Below are 25,880 nucleotides of genomic sequence, written 5' to 3'. Positions count from 1 at the left end.
TTTATATGTTATGGATATTTATCTCTACATTGCTCCAAGATTCTTGTTTGGAAGCCACCAACTCAGTGGTCAAGTGTCTTGTAACTGCTATGCGTTGCATTAAAGATGTCAGTGCTTTTACGCACTATGTTGTGAATGGATTGTTATTAATTTGGCATCAATGGATGTCATGGGGGTTGTTAATTCTGTCCGGAGAAGAACATAGTAATGTTACTCTGTTTTGAGCACGGTGATTGCTTTCGGTGGTAATACTGGGAATAGAGGTTAATGTTGTAGTCGAGTTGCTTGGCGATACTGTCGAACTCTTGCATTGTGGCTGTCATATCTTCCTTTAGCTGATTCGATTGAAGAAGCAATAGTTAGCTCTACGAGGATATTGTGTTTGGGAACAAGCCGAGAGGGTGGTCTTGTTGTGGAAGCTCTGTGCTAGTCTCAGCATATGTCATTGTTCAGGCAAGAGAAAATGCCCAGCTCTATTATTCATAGTTCTATTATTTGCTCTTCATCAATGTTTATGAATCTAAAAGGTATCGTGCTAGTTATGCATTGAAATCAATATTTTGCTATCAGCTTTGCATTGTTGATGAATTGTTTAGTCTTGATGGAGGAACGGATGCAGACTATCTCAGCATACTAAGTCAAAGTATGACTGGGAAAACTTCACATTCCATCCCAGTCTTGGACAAATGGATGTGTTTCTTTGTGGTTAATTTGACTGCTATGTGGGGATCAAAACCTCTGATCCTGGATCAAACTTTCGTAACCTTGTGGTGTTGCATGATTTACTTAAATAATATAGATCAGATCAGTTTGTTTCTTGTTTCTGGATGTTTCATTGTATTTTTGCAAAGACCAGACTTTGGAAATATGTATTTAACTGTTCTGTAGTTTGGAAGGATGGTTGTCAGCCTACTAGAACAGAGTAGAGTTACTTATTGGCTTAACTTGTTATTAAACCATGCTTGATTGCTCGAACAGTCTACTTTCTTAGAAGTACAAAGGAATGTCTCTTGATCTAGTATATCCATTACCTATTTGGAATGAACCTTGAAGGTCCATTGGATTCCATGCGTTGATGCAAGTATGTATCCTTTCTTAGTAAGCCGAGTAAGGGTGGTGAACAAGGAAAGCACTCAACGTGCTTTTTATGAAAACCTTGGCCGAGGTAGCACAGCAAATTGCATGCATCTATCAGTTCATAAGAGTCAGATGCACTACTACACCAGGGAGTCATACAAAGTTAGGAGGTACCTTCAGTGTATGAATGGTTAGTATGTGTAGATTCTAAACACCAGGCTCAGAGGTTTGTTGGCATTGTTCCATCTTGTATCTGCTTTCCTCGTGATGGGTAGGGCCCTTCCAATAGGAAGCGGCACAGGAGACTTTGGTCTGTGGTTGGACAGAAAAGTCCTTGATGATGCTCTCCCTCCCCTTTATGTTGTTGCTTTTGTTGGACATCGGGAAGATAAAACTCTCTCTCTCTCTCTCTCTCTCTCTCTCTCTCTCTCTCTCTCTCTACTTTATGTTGATTAAATGAAAAGTTAGTTAATGTCTTCCATTTCACGTAATGGTTAGTTATTTTCAGTTATGTTAGTTACTACACTTCATTTTCAGCTGAACATAGATTAAAATAAGTATTTAATTTCTTAGTTTAGCAAAGTTTATTTTCTTTTTCTTTTTCAGATTAGTTGGATGTTACATTCAAGATGGCAAGATGAGGACAAAACATTCTCAGGACATCCTTGACACTCAAGCTCTAATAGGGAGCAATCCCCAACAACGTTGCCCTTCTGGGGGAGCATCCAAAAATGTCCTACCATTCTCAGGTAGGTTTAGGGGGCATCCAAGCATCCCCAATGAAAGAAAAAACATTTATATTGTTCAAAATCACAAAAATGAAAAGAAATAAGGTACAACTTTAAACCTCAACTTAAAGAGGGGCTCAGTAAGGCTCCGCAACCTTTAAAAAAATTAAAACCTAACACTGTAGAATCTAAGGAGCTGATGCAAATTAGCGAGGATTGAGACCCGCATATGGCAGTGAAGGTCTAGGTGTAGGAGCTAGATGCAAATTGGTGAGGATTGAGACCCGCATATGGCAGTGAAGGTCTAGGGGTAGGAGCTAGATGAGTCTAGGAATTTTAGTGACGAGTATGCCACAATATTTGCAATAAACAATGAGTTATATTGCCCTTGTAATTTGTGTCAATGTTACTTTGTATTATTGTACTTTGTATCTTGAACTTGATGAATAATATATATATTATAATATTATACCATAGATGCTTGTTGATTATTAGACCAATCGATTGTCAAGCTTTCAAACTTTGTATATTTCAGTTTCTTTTACTCATAATGTTTGCAACAATGATAAATTGCAACACCTTATACTGTCATTCAAACTTTGTATTTTTCCGTTTCTTTTACTCGTAATGTTTGCAACAATAATAAATTGCAACACCTTATACTGTCTTTTGTAATTTTAATTTTTCAGATATTCATTTTTTTATACTATTTTAACAACAATGCTTTTTCACATATTCTCCTCCAACAGAAAACTCCCCATTCGAATACTACTAATTACCCCTGCACTTGCTCTCTTTATGATATTCCAAATTAGCTTGTTCAAATCTCCTCTCTTCATTCCTCAAATATTTTATTTTATTTAGATGATACCAAGAGTTTATGATAAATTGCAACACCTTATACTGTCATTCAAACTTTATATTATTCAGTTTCTTTTACTCATAATGTTTGTAACAACTTATACCGTCTTTTGTAATTTTAATTTTTCAGATATTCATTTTTATATACTATTTTAACAACAATGCTTTTTCACATAATCTCCTCCAACGGAAAACTCCCCATTCGAATACTAATTACCCCTACACTTGCTCTCTTTATGATATTCCAAATTAGCTTGTTCAAATCTCCTCTCTTCATTCCTCAAATATTTTATTTTATTTCGATGATACCAAGAGTTTATGTGAAAATAATGCACTAACAAAGCAACAGATTGTGAGGAGTTGCAGGTTGAATTTCTAAATTGTAATATCCTAGATTAAAATATTATTTCCAATTTAGATAATAACACAAACACACAACGAATATGAGATTAAATATAGAACTTCAAACCCTCTTCAAAGAAAATTTGGAAATACAACTAATACTCACAAACTTATCAAGTTCTTCATTAAACTATGCACCCGATTTTAACACTTTGATAACCAAATCAAAGGGAAGCTTCACCAAAATGAACTTACAGGTCATTATTAACAAATGACAGCATTTTTACGGCCTGTAGATGCTATGTGCTATAAATTTATCATCATTTACAACCAACACAAATTTGCATACAAATCTATCAATTTTATCACACCCAATTTCACTTGGCAACATAAAAATGATAAAATATAAAATAGCAACTTATATTAATGGTATATCTGATTAAGTACAACAAAATGGGACTGATGTACAGTCACAGCAACATCACGAAACAACTCAAACCAATGTGAAAACGCCGCACTGAAATCTGCTCACTCAACACACTCTGAAACCCTACAATCACAACAACACTGCCAAACTGGAATGATGAAATCTCCAGCTCCAAGGATTGAATATGCAATGCAAAATCAAATCAAAAACTTAATATAATACAACACTAAAACCAAACACAACACTCAAACTACAATCCAAAACCTGCAAACAACACAGAAGTAGAAACAACTTAAACAGTCGAATCTTGAAGCTCCAATGCAACCTCTGAATGAGATCACCCTCACGTACCAATGGGTTTCTGTCCACTGATTGCTAATCTCCAATGGCTTTTTGTCCACAGAAGATTATTTGTTGAACACAAGTCTTCAAACAAATTTTAACGGAATTTTGATAAGATGAAATGGGATGCCTGGAGAGTGAAATTCCTGCAAATATATAGAGGGACAAATCCAAACGACCCCTTATGTTTGTTGTAAGATCCTTTGACAAAATTTAGAAAATATTAAATAACTCCCACTATGACAACCTACATGCAAAGTAAACAAATCATATACAAACAATGAATATAATGGCATAACTCAACCCATAATATTCGAAACACGCTCTTATCTGACCATCAAGCAATGCATCCACTAGTGTTAAAGAAACCCAAGTTGAACAATTGATACCATTCATCAATTTGTGAGAAATACTCATTGTATGAATCCATCTTGGGGTTTCAGAGTCCATAGAGGAGAGTTCAAAGTGACATGAACATACCACCACAAGTGAATACACAATATAATTGAGGAACTCAAACTCACGTCCCTCTGAATAGCTCTCCTAATGTCAAAGGGAAAGAAAATACAAAATGAAAGGAGACTTGATCAACTAGCCTGCTGGGAAGAACATGATGTAAGCTAGCATAGGTGACCCAAGTCATGGGATCAACGTTTTGGGGGTCAAGCTACAAGGGTGGTAGGGTAACAGCAAGCAAGACCTCCTTGGGAGGAGGGTATGCCAAAAAGTCTTTGCCAAGTTGTGGAGGGCATCTAGGAGCTTAAATGCAAGAAATTCTCGTTTCATTTGTAGCAAATATGGATACTATCTACTTGCAAATGAACTAGAAGGAAGGCCATGAGGTCGGAAATGATAGAATCTTTGATGCAATGTTTTGAATTATTCATCTACCATCAATTCATAAGGCAAGAACCACAAGGACCATGTATGCTTTGGACTAACGAACATCATGGGAAAAGGTAACACACTACCTCCCAAAGGACATGGGGAAGGAACTCATGCTTAGTGATGACAATAGATAGAAAAATAATTAGAAGTGAGGTGAAAAAGTCAAACAACATTCTCATATGCATTTTAGGCATCAAACTAGACTATGGTAATTTGAATTATTCATCCCAGCAATTCATCAGGCAAGAACAACAGAGATGAGACAGTTTGGGATACTAAACATCATGTAAAAAGGTGGCATACTACTTCCCAAAGGGCATAGGGAGAGAACTCATGCTTAATCATGCCGTTAGAGAGAAAATTAATTAGTCAAATGGTAGAAAAGTCAAAACATATTCATAGCAACACTAGGCATCAAACTGGATTGTGGTAACGTAAGTATTAAAGTATGCAACTCTTTAAAAAAAATTGAGCTTATATTTGCATAGGAGAAGCCTTATATTATAAGCTAAATATCTCCAATGACATTACTATTTCCAGCTGTCCTTGTAATTTATTACAATATTACCAGATGTCCTACTTGTATCCTATCTTTGTAGTTATTCCAGCCATCCACCTACTATTAATTCATTGTTGTCTACCCTCTATAGGCATTCTAACTGTCCACCTACTTCTGATTTATTTCTAGCTACATTAAATGTCCTCATCATTTCCTCTGTACCGAGAGGAAACTGTCTCTAATTTCTACATCATATTTGGAAGCTTAGCTTGAAAGACTCACTGGGAGACTCTTTTGACTGCATCATATTTGGAAGTTTAGCTTGAAAGGCTCATTGGGAGACTCATTTGACCTGCGTCAATAGAGTTCTTTCCTGGGCGACAATACAGTGAAATTAAGATATTAATGTATACAAATCAAGATATTAATGTATTTAAATAAATGCATTCTTATGTAATAGAGTGAAAGTTGCCATTGTTTTACATGTTTCTACAAAGTATGCTAGCGTTGCTGCAAGGAGCACATCAAGCATCTTGACTGGTTAGGTTTAAGATCTATCTGATTCTAGGGTAGAGATTCTTGTTTTCACTCTTTCAAAGAAAAGCAACCTTCGGTAATATGGACATTCACCATGGCTCACAACCCCCTTCTTTTATTTTATTAATACCTACCAATTTATAAAATCAGCTTTGAACTGAGTACAGAATCATGGTAATTCTATTCTAACCATACACAAGTTTGAGCTTGCCCTATACCAAGATCAGTTTCTATGTGGTTCAATAGATAAGAACCAGCAACGTGTGTTCACAATCATTTTATTGAACAATTTTCCACGTCTAATTTGTACTGATTTGCTCTCATTTCCATGTGCTACAGTTTGTTACATTTAATAATAGATCAGACATGAACTTGTAATAATCAAACATTAACATTAGGTCTGCTGCTATGGAAACATATTTGGTGTATGCTCTCAAAAAGATTAACAAACGAATAGGTAAAATTATGATAACTAAACAATTAAAAAAACATGAAATAACATACCAACTACATGACTATTCCACTGTGCAGGACTCAAGACCAGATCAGAACCAGCAAATGGAGGAACACCTGGCCCATTTTGACTCTCTTTCATTTCACTGGGTCTATATACAGGGTCAGTCTGCAATCAACAAAAACCATGAGCAATATGAACAAAACAAAAGGTTCACTATATGCCAGATAAAGCATAATCAATGAAAGGAAACTTGTCAATGCAGCAAATCAAAAATCAATATCTGTAAACACCCACATAATCTCAACACCAATATTTACAGTTTAGCGAAATTCAGAAACTGGATGATATGTGATCTAATAAGTGTATCTTACTTTGAAAGGTCAATGACCATTATCATTTAAAAACTTTGAATTTTTAATCAGCCTATTTCTAGTGTAAGTTTATATCCTTTTTTCGGTTTTAGAGTTTCCATCCATTTCAAATTTATAAAGCAAGAACTGCAAGGGAAACAAATTAACCTAAGAACAAGATATTACAAAAGCCATGATATCAAACAACTCAGCTAGAAAATTAGAAGAAAATACTAAAAGCGATGGTTAACGTGTTGTCTGTGTGTGTATATAATATTCTTGATTTAATTCCTCGAATGCCCATTTTCCAATTTACAAAAACTATTTCTCAGTTAGCTCGGGAGGGTCTAGTTGTTGGGTTACCTGAGATTCAGTCCCAGAGTCATGGTGTTTGTAGATCTTGCCAGGCAGGAAAGCAACATCGGACTCCTTTCTCAGATGGGGACGCTTGTAGAGCCTCCAAGGTCTTGCAGCTAGTTCATGCAGATGCCTATGGATCGATGAACACTGCATCAGGCACTAGCGCCAAGTATTTTATGTTATTTGTCAATGACTTCAAGATAAAAATGTGGGTGTTTTCTTAAAATACAAGTCAGAAGTGTTTCCTGAATTTCAGAAGTTTAAGGCCTTAGCTGAAAAAGAGTCAAGATGTCCCATCAAAACTCTTAGGTCAGATTATGGAGGGGAATTTTGTTCTACCGATTTCTCCAAATTCTGTGCAAAACACAGTATTAAGCACCGGCTTACCACACCCTACACTCCTCAGCAGAACGGTGTTGTTGAGCAAAGAAACCGCACAATCACTGAAATAGCCCGGTCTATGCTGGAACATAGAAATGTTCCTAAGAAATTTTGGGCTGAAGCAGTCTATAATGCAGTGTACCTTCTAAACTAGTCTCCCACACAGGTTGTTAAGAAGATGATCCCAGAGGAAGCTTGGTCTGGGAGGAAGCCCAAAATCAGCCACTTGAATGTTTTTGGCTCTACTGATTATGTTTGGATTACAAATGCAAAGAGATCAAAACTGGATTACAAATGCAAAGAGATCAAAACTGGATTCCAAAAGCCAAAAATTGATGTTCACGGGCTACAATGATGATCATAAGGTTTATTGGCTGATTGATGTAAACACTAATCATCTCATATTAAGTCAAGATGTTGTGTTTGGCGAAGGAGGACCTTTTCAGCTCTCTTCTACTATTTTCAGTTCTGAAGATCAGCCTTTGAAGGCTAAGGATTTGGATGTTTGACTTCCCTTAGCTCCACCCGATGGGAGGGATTCTAATGATTCTGAACCAGAGAATGTTGAATCTCCTAGGCAGGATCTTGTTCCACTAGAATTTCCTCGCGAAAACCTGGATCAGCATTCCGATGAGTTTCTTCCACACACTCCTACTTATGTTGATCCTCCTGCGTTAGATACAGGTGCTTCTACTCTCTGGCCTAAATGGTGGGAAATGACCATTGGTGTTGTTCATGATGATGAACTTGTTGAGGGGAGATCTTCTAGAGGCAAGAGCAAAAAGAACACAATAAATTTTACTCTCACGGCAAATCTTCAGAGTATTTATGAGCCTCAAACGTATTCTATAGCACAAGGAAAGCCTGAATGGAAGAAGGCTATGGAAGCTGAGCATCATAGTCTTCTCAAGAATAAAACATGGGTTCTGTCAAATCTTCCACCTAGGAAGAACCCCATTGGTTGCAAATGTCTATAAAGTCAAGTATAAGTCTGATGGAACTCTTGATAAGTACAAGGCTCGATTGGTGGCTAAAGGGTTCTCATAGAATGAGAGCATCAACTATGAGGCGACATTTGCTCCCATAGCCAAGATGAGTACCATTCGGCTTGTTCTAGCCATTGTACCACAATTTGGCTGGAAGGTCCATCAAATGGACGTCAAGAGTGCCTTCCTCAATGGTGAATTGGAGGAAGAAATCTATATGACGCAGCCTCAAGATTTCAAGGTTGCCAGTAAAGAAAAGCCCAAGGTTGGCAATAAGTAAGCCCAAGGTAAGGCGAGTTGGGCGATGGGCTAGGTTGCAGGGATACCACTGGCGTAAAAGAAAAAAAAAAAAGAAACACCAGGTATGCAGGCTAGTTAGAGCACTCTATGGCCTCAAACAGGCTCCTCAAGCACAGTACATAAAAATTAATCAATATTTGATTGGACATTCAGAGGAGTCCTTCGGATCCCAATTTGCATGTCAAGAATATTGGTAGTGAAATTCTTCTTCTTGTCATCTATGTCGATGACCTAATCATTACTGGTAGTGCAGCACATTTGATTGGGCAGATCAAACAGAATTTGTCAGCTTTTTTGATATAACAGATTTGGGACTTCTACATTATTGTCTCAGTGTAGAGGTTTGGCAGACTAGTGGCAGTATCTGTATCTTTATTTCTTAGTTGAAGTATGCCAGGAGTTTGCTGGATAAGTTCCAGATGAATGATTGCAAAATTGCATCTACAATTATGGAGAAAGAGCTGAAACTATAAGCCAAATCAGATTAATCTGTGGTGAATGAATCCGCTTTCAGGCAACTAGTTGGTAGTCTCCTCTACCTAACAGCCACTAGACCTGATCTTAGTTATGCTATGAGCTACATATCTCACTTCATGACAACCCCTAAGGCAAAACATTGGGTTGCAGAGAAGCGTGTACTAAGATATGTGAAGGGTACACCTGACTTTGGCATTCTGTACAGCAGAAGCAAAGATCCTCGGCTGATTGGTTTTATAGACTCGGATCGGGCTAGTTCTACTGATGACAGGAAGTCTACTTTTGGGTATGTCGGGTATGTCTTTAGTTTAGGCACAGGTGCAATCATATGGACCAGTAAGAAACAGCAGGCGATAGCTCTTTCCTTGTAATGTCCCCTAATTATAGATTGTCAATTCCCAAAGGGAAACATACATTACTACCTAGCATATTACATTGATTTGGAGTAGATAATTAAAGTTGTCCATAATTCAACTTAATATTGTCATTACTCCAGTTCTAATTCCTAATCCCTTCTCATTCTTAATCCCAAAAGAAGGCATTGACTTGTCTAGGGCACTATGACACTGCCTCCCTAATTCGGCCCATACATCAAAAACATCAGTCTTTTCATCCTTGGGGCCCTTTTATCTTGGAGTGGATTCACTCTGCCTCTCCCTAACAGCACCTGTCTCCCTTGGGGATAGAATTAGAATTGATTAAGTAATAAGACTGTGACTATATTTGTCTTTCAATTATTATGAATGTATATAAAATTAAGTATGACTGTCATTCATATTGCAGTCTATATTAATATTATTAATATTGCTACTAAATTCTGAATAAGAATATTATCAGGCTGCATATATTAAGCATACATATTAAACACATCCCCATGCATATCACCAAGAACAGGGATGTTACTACATGTAACTTAATAACATTTCTGATCTGATCTGATCCATGGTGCTGTCACTGGATGCTTTTGATTCCTTTCCTTTATATCTCTCAATGCAAGGGAGAGGTCACACCTCTTCATCATGTATGCCCTTTGGCAAGAGACATGCCCTTTCCACCATTAGCACCCTTTTGAAAGAGTGCAACTCTTCATTATATCTGCCCTTTGAAAGGGACACAACCTTTCATGGTCAGATCTGCACTTCTTATTTAAATCGGATCTGCACTTATGATTCCACAATTATCCCCTTTTATATCCCATGTTTGAGGGAGTCAAAACTTTTCCTTCCATACCTTTTGACTATTCATTAACTTAATTAAATTTTAATTATATTTAATTATATTATTTTATATTTTTATTTTATTTTTATTTTTATTCTTTTGTATTTTAATATTATTATTATTTATTATTAAATTCTATTTCAAAGTGGAGATGTTACATTCCTTGACTAAAGCTGAATATCGAGAAGCTGTCAAAGCAGCGTGTGAGGTAGTTTGGCTTCAAAGGCTGCTTTCTAACATGCAAATGTCTCAAGCAGGTCCTTCTCCCTTCATTTGTTACAATCAAGGGGTGTTGAAACATGTCAAGAATCCAGTCTTCCACAAGCACACCAAACGTGTTGAGCTTCATTGTCACTTTATTCGACAACTTGTAGAAGATGGATCTGTTTAGTTGTAGTATGTTCCAACTGAGGATTACACTGCAGACATCCTCACCAAGTCTAGAAGATGGATCTGTTTAGTTGTAGTATGTTCCAACTGAGGATTACACTGCAGACATCCTCACCAAGTCTCTAAGCCCAGACAAGTTTGTGAAATTTAGGGGGCAACTTGGTGTAGTTGATAGGATGATCATTAAGGGAGGGTAATAGTAATTAATTATCTATTTAATGGTAATTTAATGTATTTTAGTTAACTTAGGTAGTTTCTATTTTCTACTTCTGTTTATGATTGTTTCTTTTAGAAACATCGTCTTGTAATTACCTATATGTAACTTTGTTTTCAATAATCTATCAAGTAATTACCATTTCGAAGGTTTCTTCTCCCACAGTTGCTTCTTGGAGGTTTAGGTAAGGAAGTGGGTCACTACACACCCCTTATGCTAAGTCAAAGCAAAAGAGGAAAGGTAAAAAGACATCTCACACGACTTTAAAGGGAAGTTCAAGCAGGAGTTGAGGAAGGTTTACAAATCACAATAGACTCTTCTAAGTTGTATAAAATTTTGAGGGGAAAAGGCCCTAGAGATCAATATTAGAATATTTAATTCTATGTTAGTCACCTATTTTTAGTTCCTTGTTTAATGGTCATTTACTTTTTTTATGTAATTAGCTTTTAAGCTTAATTTAGCTTTTACGCTTAATTTAGCATTTAGCTATTTAGTCTTTTACTTTAACGTTTTGTTCTACTTATAGAACATCGTCTTGTAGACTCTTTATATACGTGTGTATATCATTCAATGTAATTATCCGATTATTGAATCATTCATTCAATTATTTTTCATGGTATCAGAGCATGAAAATTAAAAAATTTCGAAAGACTTTTTTATTAAAATTTTTGAAAAGTTTTTTTAAAGAGATTTTTTAATCTCTATTCTAGGCGAAGTTTTTTTAAGTTTGCTGAAGAAAAAATTCGTTTTTTTGGATTTGTTTCTGGTTAGGGCATGCTGGCAGTGTTTTTTTTGGCTAGGGCACGATCTGAAATATTTTTTGCAATGTTCGCGATTCGTTTTTCAAAAAAACGCGTTGGTTTTTTTTAAGGGCCGTGTTTAGGGCATCGCAAGTTTTTGGGCTCCAACCATGTGTTATCTGACGCGATTCTAACCTCGACCTCTGCAGATATTTACGGCCACGTTTTTTTTATTTGCAAATATTTTGTGGGATTTCAGGGTATTTTTCCTTCTTCACAACCTGCAGACGCACCCCGTGATTTTCGCGATTTCTGCAAATGCCCGAAGTTGTTTTTTGCTATTTCCAGCAACAGTTGTGCGCAACTAGGGTTTCTATGCTTGCGACCAAGGGTTTTATTCACCTCCGCACTTTTTGTGGGGTTTGCAATGCCGATATTTTCGCAAATTGCGCGATCTACCAACCTACGATTTCACCCTCTACCAGCATTTTTCCAGTGCTCGAACCTAGGGTTTTCACCCTCTTTTTTTATCTTCTATTTTTTTTTTTAAACCAGAGGTATAATTTTTTTCTGCCAATCATTATTTTTTCTGACTATTTTTTTCAAGAAAATTTCAGTTTTTTATTTGCAGAAAAATTTCAATTTTTGGTTTCTCCCAAACCTTGAAATTTGTGCATTGGGATTCGTGCCTCGAATTTCACTCCAGGGGTTCCAATTTTTTTTGTAGCTGCTTCTATTCTAATTTTGTTATCAGATTCTTTTGTCTCTTGCTTTCACTCGATTGACCTCGTTCAACCTCGGTTTCTGTGATGGCATCTTTGACCAACATCATGTTGGAACACAGTCAGAAATTCAACAGCCGCAACTACAACACCTGGAAGCAGTACATGTTGACCATTTTTTAGTATTGATGCCTTGATCAGATTGTTTTGGGCAAAGAATCTCGTCCTACAAAAGTAGGTGATGATCAAGACAAACATGATGTGAAGAATCAAGAGGTTGTCATGCTTATCAAACTCTCAGTCACAGATGATCAAGTCCCTCAGGTGCCTTCAGGTAAAACAGCTAAAGAGATCTGGGATCTCTTGAAAGATCTTCATGAAACGTTCTACAAGAGCCGAACTTTCTTTCTGAAGAATATGTTGTTTTCTATCATGATGGATGAGAAGTCATCTATCCAAGCACATCTTACGAAGATCAAGGACATCTGTGACCAGTTGGAAGATATAGGGCGAACCATGGTGTAAGAGGATATGGTAGTGATCACATTGAAAAGCCTTCCTAGATCCTATGAGCACTTCATTGATACGCTCAATATCTCCTCTACTAGTGTTGATCTGAAATTTCTTGATCTCTGCAACAAGCTTCTACAGCAAAATCGATGGAAGCAATAGTTTGGAAGCAGCGCTAGTTCGTCCACTGAACAGGCTTTAACAGCCTCAGCTTCGCATAACTACAAGGGTAAAGCTTCGTCCTTCCAACAGAAAGGACAAGGTCAAAGTCAACCTCATCAGTCTTCCAAGAAGAAGAGCTTACAGTGTTCCTACTGTCATATGTATGGCCATTTGGTGAAAGATTGCAAGAAATTGATAGCATCCCAGCAATCCAAACAAGGAGGGTCCAAGCAGAAAGCCAATTCTGCCACGCATCCTGATCAAAAGGAATTTGCCTTCTATGTGTTCATGGCCCAAACCTCATTTGATGATGTTCAATCATCAGCCTAGTACATTGACTCTGTAACCTCTCAGCATTTCACACATCATCGGATTGGTTACAAAGTACATGCCTTTTGTTTACCACATACGGGTAAACGATTAAATGCAAAAAGTAAATGCACAGAACATAATGGAAATATATTAAAGAACCAATCTCTGTATTAATTCAACAGTCCATGTATATCAAGTGCTTATAACATCACACCCAGATACGACTATGATGATGATACTAAGAAGGAAAGGTATGCAATATATAATACCCGAAGGGGTGTGACCAACTATCGTGTCCAACTGCCCTTCGAGACGACTAACTGACTGCCGTAACCCATTATTACCGACAACAACATAACATAATGATTATTCCCGGCAACATCATCCCCACCAAGAAAAGAAGTCGTCTCCGGACGACTTAATACAAAAATAGAGATGATGTTCATACACTAAACAAAATCAAGGTATAGAAGAAGAAGGGAGCGAAGGGGGCGTCCCTGAAGCAGCAGGTGGTAGGGCTGATGATGATGCTAGTGTAAATCGTGCGCGCAGATCGTACACCTGTTGTGTCCGCACCTGCAGGTCTCGCTCAACAACCTTTCTGAGCTCAATTGCAGACAACCATCCGAGCAGCATCCAGGAGTTTTCCCTCCTTGGCATCCACCGTCTCTCATGCCTATACCAGACTAGTGCTCAGGGTCGCCTGTTCTGCCCTTGCGTCCTCCAACTCTGTAGCTAACCGTGCCTTCTCGACAGCAAACTGAGCCCTCTCGGCTTCCCATGACGCCTCCCGGCGGTCCAAGTCTCTCTACACGGCGTCAACCTAGGTGGCCAACTCCTCTCGAGCTCTCTCCACGGCCACCCTCACAGTCAGATGTCCTGCAGATACGAACTCTGTCCGACGAAGAGTGTGATACACTTCCCTGAAGGTCTGCTCAATCTGCCTCCCGAGAGACTCCACTACTAGCTTGCTCACTGCCCATGCGGCCAACATCTCTGTCGTCTCAGTTTTTGGCCATTTGCCTCTCTCAAAACAGGCAGCAAATGCCTGCGGACAACCCTCCCGCATAAACCTGAGCAGCCGCTCCAACTCCTGAACGTTGTTGTCGAGGCCCTCTGACTGAAGGGAGGCAATAACCTCCCGCCCTCGGCGGACCTCCTCCTGTAGATAAGTTTGTACTAGTTCCTGAAAGTAAGTCTTCCCTCGGCCCACCATATCTTGGAGGTACGCCTCCACGTCTACCAGGCCTGGCTGTCTACTCTCCGTGTGGCTCTCTACCCTGCCTCGCTGGCTATCCACGTGGACCTCCGCTATCTGCTCCAGTGCCAACTCCTTGCCATGCACCTCCGTCGAGTGTGTCACATCCTTGAGAGAACCTTCGCTATCTAAGTCCACAACCTCTGCGTCTAAGTCCTCCCGAGGGTTACCGCGCACGGGGGTAGCTCGTGAGGGAGAAATGGTAGTAACCGGCCTAGGCGACATGGGTGTCATCTCGAACTCCCTACTCAACCAACTGTCCTCCTCGAGGGGGTGTAGTATCCCCCCGCCTAGTGTTGTTGCTACCACTGTCTGATCATGCCCCTGCACTTTCCCTGTGGGCCCGGATTCACCCATTTCTTCTGATGGAACTATCTTTGTCCTCCCTTCCTCGGTCCCTGACAGCAGCCCCATTACTACCCACGGCCTCTGCTCCCTGAAGGCCGGAATGGACGCAATACCACCCGTAGACGGACTCAAATGCGCTGAGGCTATCAACATGGGTGTGGCGAACAAGACTTGGGGTGGGGATGTGGATGTCGGTACGGCCTCGACTAAGCTTGCCCCACTATCTCTGTCTGAATCATTCGAGGCTTCTAAAGTCTCTTCCCGCCCGCTGTCAAAGTCATCAAACTCGGACACATCCTGCCTTTCTTCTCGTCTGCCCTGTCGTGGGTGTCAGCCCTACATCCATATGTCGCCAATAGAAGATGGGTGGCTCCCCTGGTGCCAGATTACCTACCGGTTTGATGTCCAGTTCGTCCTCCGGCAGCTCGGAACACATGGCCTCTAAGAACAACCCAATGGCATAGTGTGGCATGTAAAAGGTGCGGTGGTGTAGAGTCATAAACTCATACATCCTGTCAACCAGTACTGTATCCCAATCGTATTGCACCCCATTCATAAGTCCATTCATCAAAATAATCTGAGGTAGGGCGATATCCGATGTACGGCTGGACCCGATAAGTCAACTCTTCACGACATCCATGATACAGTGCCACGGCCCTTCGGCTACAAATGACTTTTTCATTCCCCTATTTTTTGTGGCGTTGGTCACAAAGGCTAGTTCAGCCGGTGTAAGGTTGCGGGAAACCATCTTTACCCAGTGTTCCTTTGTGTCCTTATTCATTTTCTTAGCTTTCAACTCCACTTTCTTCCCATTGCGGCCTGGTATGCCAAATACCCTCATAAAATCCGTTGCTGTGAAGGAAACCCTTAGCCTATGGTTGTTGTAGTCAAACGTGCTCATTCTGGAGGTGGCGTCAAACACGTCGACCATCATTCGCAATGGTACCTTGAATTTCTTTATGAGAAAAACAGGCATCTGGATAGCCCAATGAACTCCTGCTCGCTATAAATTCCTTTTCACTTCGTGATCGACAACATTCTCCTGCCACCACTTGCAGCACTCGGCTCCATTCACACCCTCGAACACAATAGTGTCGGCAGTGACTTTTCTCGTGGCTGTGGTTGTGGCTATCCTTGGCTTGTGTTTCTGTTTGTTGGCGTTGGTGCTTGTATCGGTGCCTCCTGTAACTCAAACTCCGAATGGTAAAACCCTCGTGGTCTTGTCCATGTTTGTCTGCAACTTTGCTCGCCAATGACCTTTGTCGGTTGAATGCATTCCCTATAGTTTGCCTCCTTAACCTGCCAGCTGAGATATGGCTACCCGTAAAACCGTTACACCACTTCCCCTTCTCTGCGGCAATAGTCGCGGGTATGCCAGGAATCCCTTATTCCCCGGGACCGTCTCCTTTCTCTTCATCGAAGGCCTACAGCTGTGCGTGGCTTTGTGTGTTGCGTGTTTGTTCTACATCTTATTTATGCTGCGTCTCCCTTGTGTTGCATCTTATTTATGCGGGTTGTGTGTGCTTGTGTTGGGCGGCATGTTTGTGCAGGCTGCATTGGGCGTCGTGTATTTGTGCAGTGGTTTCCACCGCACGGTGTTCCCACCGTTCAGTGGTCCCACCATTCGGTGGTTCCACCGTCGGTGGTCCCACCGTACGATGGGTTCCTGAGACCGCTGGTGCAGCTATCGTTTGCGGTACAGTTTCAATTTGGAGCTGTTCACAACCTTGCGCACCTGTTTTCTGTCCAGCATTGTCAACCGGATGGCCCCGTTGACCCTGACTTCCCGGATCCAGAAGGGTCCTAGCCATCTCACCTTAAAGTTCCCTGGTTTGATCTCGTTTTTCCCGTTGTATTTCAAAACCAGCTGTCCCGGGGTGAATCTTACCCATTTAGATGTTTGTCGTGCCATACTTTTCTTCTAGCTTGTGCGGCCTCCGTGGCCCACTGCACCACCATTCGACGCTCGTCCAATTTGTTCAGGTTGTAAAGCCTCTCCTGCAAGCTTTCCATGTCTCCGAGTCTATTTTGAATTGCTATTCGAAGACTCGGGACCATGAATTCTACAAGCACCACTCCTTCCTGACCATACATCAATTGAAATGGAGTTTGACCGGTGGTCACTTTGTAAGTCGTTCTATAGGCCCATAATACGGAGGGTAACTTCTCCTCCCAGTCTTCCTTTTCTACTCCGCAAGACTTGTAGATTACCGACACCAATATTTTATCAGTGGTCTCGGCCTGCCCATTCGCACGTGGGTAGTACGGGCTCGATAATGAGTGGAAAATCTTAAACTCAGTGGTCAACAACTGTATGACATGGTTCACAAAGTGGCCCCCTCGGTCACTAGTCAACTGAATAGGTATGCCATATCACGTAATAATTTGTTCATAGATAAATTTAGCCGTGCTTATTGCGGAGTTATCCGGGAGAGTCCTTGCCTCCACCCACTTAGTCAAATATTTTGTCACGACCACAATGTAACAGCACCGTCGTGTACAGCTAGCCTTAAGAGGCCCTACAAAGTCGAGTCCCCATTGTTCGAAGAGTTCCTATGCGTGCGAAGGGTTGAGGGGCATGAAGTCCCAATTCAAAGGTTTGCCCGCTCGTTGGCAAGTGTCGCACCCCACGACCCGCATGAAATCCCAATTCAAAGGTTTGCCCGCCCATTGGCAAGTGTCGCACCCCACGACCCACTCCCTGGCGTCGTGATGTACGGTTGGCCACCACAGCCCTGCCAGCAACACCTTGCGGGCCGTAGTGTCTGGGCCCATATGTCCGCCTGCGGGTCCTTTGTGTGCCTCCCTTAATACACTGGGAACTTCTTCCTCCATGACACAACACCTTAGTACCTGGTCTGGTCCCATTTGTAGAGTAAGCCATTGATCAGTGAAAAGGTCCTACTCCTTTGTACTAGCTTCCTTCGTTCCCCTGGGGGGCATATCCTCCGAGAATCAGGACGTCGATAGGTACTCTCCAATTTTCTTGTACCAGGAAGGGAGTACAGCTACTTGGAACAAGTGCGCATCCGGGAAATCATCATTTACTCCCTCTAGAGGTTCCCTCGACTTGATCCAGGACAGCTAATCGGCTATGACATGGCTTCGCCCTGGTCTTACCACAATTGTAAATGTGAACTCCTGTAGTAGCAATAGCCAACAGCTTATCCTCCCTTGGATAATAGGCTTGTTTACCAAGTACATTAATGCTTGGTGGTCTACGTAAAATGTGAATGATGTAGCGAGTAGGTAATGTCGAAATTTCTGTACGGCGTAGACCATACCGAGGGCTTCGTGTTCTGTGGTACTGTAGTTCTTTTCAGCCTTGGAGAGCAACCTGCTCGCAAAATAAATCGGATGGTCCAACCCGTGTCCTCCTACCTGGGCTAGTGTAGCCCCGATGGCATAATTTGAAGCATCCACATGAACGTAGAATTCCTTATCACAGTTCGGGTATGCCGGTATGGATGCTCCCATCAATCTCGTTTTCAGCTCTTCAATTGCATCACTCTATGGCTTTGTCCAGATGTATGGCTCCCCTTTTCGTGTCAAACTATCCAACGGGTGGGACACCTCAGCGAAGTTCTTGATGAGCCTCCTATAGTACCCTACATGACCAAGGAAGGACTTTACCCCAGTGACGTCCGTCGAAGCTTCCATTTCTACCATGACCCGAATCTTGTCAAGGTCCGTTTTTAATCCTTCTTTACACACAATGTGTCCAAGCAATCTTCCCTGTGGTACCATGAATCTACATTTCTTCGGATTAAGGGCCAACCGTGCCCTTCGACATCTCTCCAGACACTCCCCGAGGGCTTTTAGGTGGATGTCTTGTCCGCTGTAAATAGACCAATCGTCCAAAAAGGCTTTGAAGTTCCCTATGGACATCTTGTCGAAGATGTGCAAGATGATGCGCTGAAAGGTCGCCGGTGCGTTACATAGGCCGAAGGGCATTCAATTGTATGCGTACACACCGTCCTCCACCACGAAGGTCGTTTTCAACTTATCCTCCTCGGCGATGGATATCTGATTGTACCCAGAGAACCCATCCATGAAGGAATAGATTTCATGTCCAGCCACTTCCTCGACGATGCTGTCGGTGAAGGGTATGGGAAACGGGTCTTTAATAGTGACAGCGTTCAGACACCGGAAGTCTACACAGATCCGGATCTGATGGCCTCTTTCTTAAGGGAAATCACAATGGGAGACACCCATTCGCTTGTCAGTACTTTGAAGATTATGCCCGCTTCCAACATCCGCTCAATTTCGTCATTCACCGTGCCGCATAATTTTTGTTCATACGATAAGGCCGCTGGCCTCTTTCTTAAGGGAAAACACAATGGGAGACACCCATTCGCTTGTCTGTACTTTGAAGATTATGCCCGCTTCCAACATCCGCTCAATTTCGTCATTCACCCGTGCCGCATAATTTTTGTTCATACGGTAAGGCCGCTTCCTTACCGGGTGAGCTCTTGGTACCAATGTTATGCGGTGTACACATAGCTCTGGAGGCACGACCTTCGGGTCCTTGTACGTCCATGCAAAAACATTCTTGTATTCAAGGAAAATTTTGAAGGTTGCGGCCTTCAGCACTGGATTCCAGTCACCTCCGACAAGGATGATCTTGGGGTCACTCGTCCCCCAAGATTTGTCTCCTTCAAATTGGCTTCCAGATATTTAATAGGCTCGCCCTTCAAGAACTAGTGTGCTAGCGTGTCATTCACCGAGCCCTCCCCTTCCTTGTACTCTCCGTATTCTGGTGGAAATATATCTGGTTCTTCCTCGATACTCAATACATTGCACGAGGGTGTAAACAATTCATAATCTCCCATTTGCCAGTGGAAGAGGCCATTCAAGGAGTCCCTGTCATCCCCCGAGCATGCTTCCAGTTCTAACACCCCTCCATCACTAGGCTCCATGCCGCGTCCGTCTCCACCCTCACCCAACTGGTCTCCCTCAGATTCCGAGTCGGAGGAGGATGCTAACTCCTCGCTCACCATCTGCGTACGGAGATCAATCACGTACTTCCTCCCCACGTTTTCCAAGGATAGAGTATTCCGCTTCCAGTTATGGTTCGCTTTTGCTGCAATGAGCCACCTGTTGGGTCTCAAATCAACAGATTGGATAGGTTCTAAGGAAATGCCAACTCCTATGCTCAAACCTCCAATTGACTTGGCCAACTTATAGAGTGAACCTATTTGGTTACTAACTCTCTCACTTTAGGCTCTGCAGGACCTAGGCAGGTATACCTACTCACTGGTTGTTCCTTCAACTAATGCTTTTTATAGCAGATTTAGTGTCTTGATCTGATTTCCTCCTATCTCAAAATGGCATAAGCTCCTAGGATGGAGATATAGCAGATGAGTTCAAGATCGTTGTTGTAGAAGCTATTTGATCTTTGTGCTTGAAATATATATATATATACACTATTGCTAATTTATTCTAGAATTCCTACTCAGCTACTCCTATTACTTTTAATGTGAAAGTATGAATTGATGAGTTATATTTTATAGATGACCAGTGCCTTTCTTTGCTATTTGGGCTACAGAGTCTTTATATCTCTTTAGGACTTATTGTGTAAACTTATGAGACAGTTTTTAAACCCATCCCCTCTCGTTGAGTCTGTCAGTTACTGTTTCTTATGAGCTCTACTTCAATGTCTACATTGTAAATCGTCTGAATGAATTTAACTCTAACCTTAAGAGACCATCCAAGGAAGGAATACAAGGAACAATTACAATTCGCAAGTAAATCTTTTTGATCCAAATCTACAATATGAAACACAGAATTTTACTGGAAGAACACAGATAACCTTATCTCCTTTAGATAATATCATAAGCAACTGCCTACAGAAAAATGCAGTAATCCACAACACATATGCAAAGGAAAAACAACTGATTATATTATATATATTCACCAAAATAGTACAGTGGTAAGCCTGAGGCTATAATCTACTTCTTGTTCTCATTCCTCTCCATATTACAAAAGCTCCCTCCTTTATATGAGAGTATACATTATCACCAAGCGTTGTGGCTTTTCAACATATAACCGTTAACTAACACTTTTGTTTCGAACATTACTTCGACTAGGTATTTTCTCCCTTCATCGAAATGCTGCATTCGGTCACTATAGCTGTCTCCTCACCAATACCTATCTGATATCCATCGGGTTTTTATGTCGAAGAAACCTTGGGCTTTGGTGACCTCCTTTATTTTTCCACCGAAATACCTCTCCCATCGATATCACTACGCCCCGTCGATGAATGGATCTATTGTCTCACCGAAGCCTTTCTTTATCCTCTCTTGTCGTCTTCCACCAATAAAGTTGTATCGGCGAAACAACACATATCGAACACGTGCCTTTTAGCCTCTTCGAAACCTATTTCCTCATCGATATCTTTTATCGATGTAACTTCTTTTTGTCTGATCGACCTTATTCTTTTGATGAGAACGTTTCTTTCGGTGAGTCCCTTTGCACTGTTGGTATTATCTCCTCAAAGACCTTTTCCCGTCAATGAAAACCATCTCCACTTTCCTCGATATCTTTTGTCGATGGAATTACTGTCTTCGATGAGTCCTTTCTGAAATTCATCGGCGTTTCCTTTCTTCGATGGCCCTTCTATATCGATGAGACATCGTTGGGTCTCATCGATAATGAGAGTATACATTATCACCAAGCATTGTGGCTTTTCAACATATAACCGTTAACTAACACTTTTGTTTCGAGCATTACTTCGACTAGGTATTTTCTCCCTTGATCGAAATGCTGCATTCGGTCATTATTGCCGCCTCCTCATCGATATATATATATCTGATGTCCTTCGGGTTTCATGTCGAAGAAACCTTGGGCTTCGGTAACATCCTTTATCCTTCCATCGAAACACTTTTTCTATCGGCATCACTACACTCCTTCGATGAATGGGTCTATTGTTTCATCGAGGCCATCTTTCTTTTGATGATCTGCTTCCACTATCATCTTTCATCGATGAGCTCATTAGTAATCCTCCTCGATAAAGTTGCATCGGTAAAACCACACATATCGGTAACATGCCTTTTAGCCTCCTCGAAACTCATATTCTTATCGATGTAGCTTCCTTTTGTTTGATCGATATCATTCTTTCGATACGAACACTTCTTTCGGTAAGTTTCCTTCATGTTGCGCCGATGGTATTATTTCCTCGGAAGCCTTTTACCGTCGATGAAAATCGTCTCTGCTTTCTTCGATATCCTCTTTCGGTGGAATCATTGCTTTCGATGAGTCCCTTTTAGAGTTCATTGGTGTTCCCTTTCCTTCGATACCCTTTTTATATCAATGAGACATCGCTGGGTCTCATCAATACTATTTGAATTTTGGATATTTCGATAGAATGCTATTAGACTTGTTCGATAACTTATGGGTTATTACGGTATCAATGAAAATGATGATTTCTTCCAAAGATAGATAGCTTCTATGATTTAATTTCTCAAATCAAGATATTTTACTTAATTCAGATTTGATGCTCAACACCACCCACGCCCGAGAATGGCGTTGTACCCTTTCTGCTTCAGTGGAATAACTACAAAATCTAGCACGAATGGCTGCGTGCCAATCATCACCCGCTGGCCCATGAGGGTACCAAGGGGTTTGATCCCATGTTGATCTACCCCTAGCAGGTTGAACGTGGGAGTAGGCTTTCCCAGTTTTTTCCATGTGTCTTCTAGGAGCACATTTACTCCTGACCCTCCGTCCACAATGGTGTCCGTCAAGGTAGTCCCCAAGATGCCCATTTCTACCACCGCCGATTGGCGTCCGCTATTGACTACTAAGAACATGGGGTCAATAGTGGGGCTTGTGACCTCCCTCGTTTTCACTTATGTGGGTACGGAGTTTAAGATAGCCATTTTCAACTGTGGCATGGTTTCAAGGAGGTCTTGAATCTTCACAGGTACCTCCATTTGCAATATTTGTCGTAAGATTCTCTCTTCTCCCCTCGTCCGTGACGGGCTTGTGGCCTCGTGGCTGTTTTGTCCTTGTGCGGCCATTTCCTTTGTGATCTCGTCTCTTGCTTCCCGCACCCTCTTGGTCTCCGTGCGAGGATCTGGATATGCAGCCTTTTTGGCCTATGCCCTTGTGATTGCCGACACTTCTGCCTTCGTAGGTTCGATGTTCAAAAGGTTTACTCCTGGCTTCGGGCAATTTGCATCCTCATGGTCACCTGGCCCACACCATCGGCAGAGGTGCTGAGGGGTGGCTTCCTTCGTGCAATCCCGAGCGAAGTGCCCCCACCGATTGCATGCCCTACATTGGATCATTGGTCGGCCCTTGGCGTCATACTGAACACAGCTTCGGTTATTGTTATTGTTGTTATTCCTTCCGCCGCCGCGTCTGTTGTCCTGGTAACCTCCAAATGATGTCGTTGTGTTGGTTTGTTGGGTCGTACCCGCTGGTGTGGATGTTGTGGCCTGCTCAATGAACAACACTTGCATACTTCGGGTCTTCATATTGTATGGGCACTCCTTGATGGAGTGTCCCATTACTTGACAAATTTCGCAAAAGGCCTTCTTCAGGCATGTACCCTTCGTATGTCCTTCCTCCTTGCACTCTGTGCACCACATGTCTCCTTTGGTCCGGCTAGTAGAGTCTTTCATCGCTTTAAATTCCCTCATCATACGCTCCATGTCCCTCTACAGGGCCATCACTTTCTTTTTCGACCCCTCGTTACCACTCTCATCAAAGGAAGAATCATTTTCCTCGGAGGAGGACTTCCCCTTTTTCTTGGACGTTTTGTATTCACTTTCTAAGTCCATAGCCCTATTGTATGCATCGTCGTATGACGAAGGAGGGACTATCTTAATTTTCTTTTTCAAACTGGGTTTTAGGCCTTCTACAAACCACCTCTTCTTGAGTCCGTCGGTCGGTTGACTCTCCATTTTCCCAATTAGCTCTGATTCCTTTTGTCCTTGTTTAGTGTTGTATATCTCTGCCACTATTTCATTATCATCCCGGAGTACGCGAAACTCCTTCTCGAAGGCTTTCTGCAGTGTGTCCCATGTGGCCACTGCATTTTTATCAATATCCGAGTACCAGTCGATGGCGACTCCCCGTAATGTTGTTGGGAATTGCATCGTCCATTCGTCCTAGTCCGTGACACCATTGGCCGCCCATATGGTTTCGCAGGTTCTGCAATGCCTGACGGGATCCTCCTTCCCGTCGCCGGTGAATTTTGGCAGCTTCTGCCTATTGGCCATTGATGGGAGTCGTGTCCCCGAAGGTGGTTGTGTCTGTCGTGCATCCGCGCCACTCCCTCCCACGCCAATGGTGTTTCCTGCTTGAGTGACTGGACGTACGGTGTTTTGTCTGTCGTGTGTCTACGGCTCCTTCGCACCTACGGTCGTACGGTTGCCCTCCCCTCCTTTTTCACCCGCGTCCACTGTTGGCTCCCTTCGGTGGTCCTCAATGCGCGGCGTAAGGGATAAGTTCCTGAACTGATCCCGAGTCTCTTCGACCAGATTCCTTCGTAGCCTTGTTTCCTCCAAAAACTCTTCATGGCTTCTCACCCTACGGTGTTCTGGTGACACGTAGAAATTTTCTTGGGCTTCTGCACCCTCCATGACACCTCCTTGGTTCCCTTCGAGCAAACCTTCGGCAGGTCGTCCTTCAGCAAGTTGCCTCAGCCTCCGTCTACGTTCTACTTGTTCCAAAATCAAGGCCCTCTGTGCGGCCTCCCACTCCTCACAATGTGCCTTCTTATTTCTATCTTTGTTTAATAGGTTGGGCATTAATTTCCGTACATCTCCATAAATAGCAACGACGCATAAAAATAGAACACTTCTTTATTAATTCATCCTATCGGATACAATTTGTGTCAATAGTACGACACCATTAGTATAATATAGAATGTTATTTATTCCTCCTGGAGGTTCAGGGTTCAATTTCCCCTTGGCCGTGCCATCACGCTCCGCTTCCCAGCGACGACTGTTTTCTTCGTACTGTTGGAGGACTTGTTGGCGTCGCTCCTCACGGGCAATCTCCTCCAGGCGAGTTCGTTGTGCCAGTGATGCCTGTGCAAGCAACCGCGAGAGGTGGTTCATCAACCGATTCGCTGCAGGGCTAACTTCCAATGCAGTCCACACTGCACTTGTTGGGACGTCAACCTCCGTGGCCTCCCTTCGGACATAGGTCTCAATGGCCACCTGAAGCAAGATTGAGAATTCCCTCGTTGCAGTGTCTTCTCCGTCGTAGAGCTCTGTTTGCGCGACGTCAGCCTCTGGATTAATCTCACCAATGGGTAGGCCCATCGTGTTCGTACGCCATCCACTCCTTCCTTTCCCAAGTATGTCTAGGCAATGACGCCAGATGTTTACCACATACGGGTAAACGATTAAATGCAAAAAGTAAATGCACAGAACATAATGGAAATATATTAAAGAACCAGTCTTTGTATTAATTCAACAGTCCATGTACATCAAGTGCTTATAACATCACATCCAGATACGACTATGATGATGATACTAAGAAGGAAAGGTATGCAATATATAATACCCGAAGGGGTGCGACCAACCGTCGCGTCCAACTGCCCTTCGGGACAACTAACTGACTGTCGTAACCCATTATTACCGACGACAACATAACATAATACGACAACATAACATAATGATTATTCCCAGCAACACCTTTCACTGATTCAGTGATCTTTGGAGGAGGCGAAGAGTATACTGTTGTCAACAAGGGCAACGTTCAGATTTCATCTGGTGGGAGGGATTTGATATTCCTCAATGTATACTTTGTACCTGGTATGAAGCTCAATCTACTGTCAGTCAATCAGATTATGCAGCATTCACCACAGCAAGATGTCATCTTCGGGTTGCACAAGTGCAGCATTGTTGACAGGGAGACTCGCACTACAGTTGCAATTGGCATTGAGGATCAAGGTCTTTATAGACTTGTTGATTCTACTAGTTCTCATGAGCTTGCCATGGCAACTAGGAGTGCGTCCATCAGCACTCTTTGGCATC

At 42.0% G+C, this 25,880-nt stretch overlaps 1 protein-coding gene across 5 annotated transcripts in view; it reads right to left on the bottom strand.

The window, feature by feature from the left end:
* The window catches only part of LOC131027445 (protein arginine N-methyltransferase 1.5), a 113,730-nt gene that overhangs the window by 74,266 nt on the left and 13,584 nt on the right, over nucleotides 1-25,880 (bottom strand). For all 5 annotated transcript variants that reach the window (XM_057957518.2, XM_057957521.2, XM_057957520.2 and 2 more), the window contains exon 3: nucleotides 6,206-6,323. In XM_057957518.2, the coding sequence (XP_057813501.2) occupies nucleotides 6,206-6,323 (118 nt within the window). The remainder of the gene's footprint in view (nucleotides 1-6,205; nucleotides 6,324-25,880) is intronic.

This window comes from Cryptomeria japonica, chromosome 4 (genome assembly GCF_030272615.1).
Source record: "Cryptomeria japonica chromosome 4, Sugi_1.0, whole genome shotgun sequence".
Taxonomy (NCBI): Eukaryota; Viridiplantae; Streptophyta; class Pinopsida; order Cupressales; family Cupressaceae; genus Cryptomeria; species Cryptomeria japonica.
The sequence above is the reverse complement of the archived record's forward strand: the minus strand, read 5'-3'. Positions and strand labels throughout refer to the sequence as shown.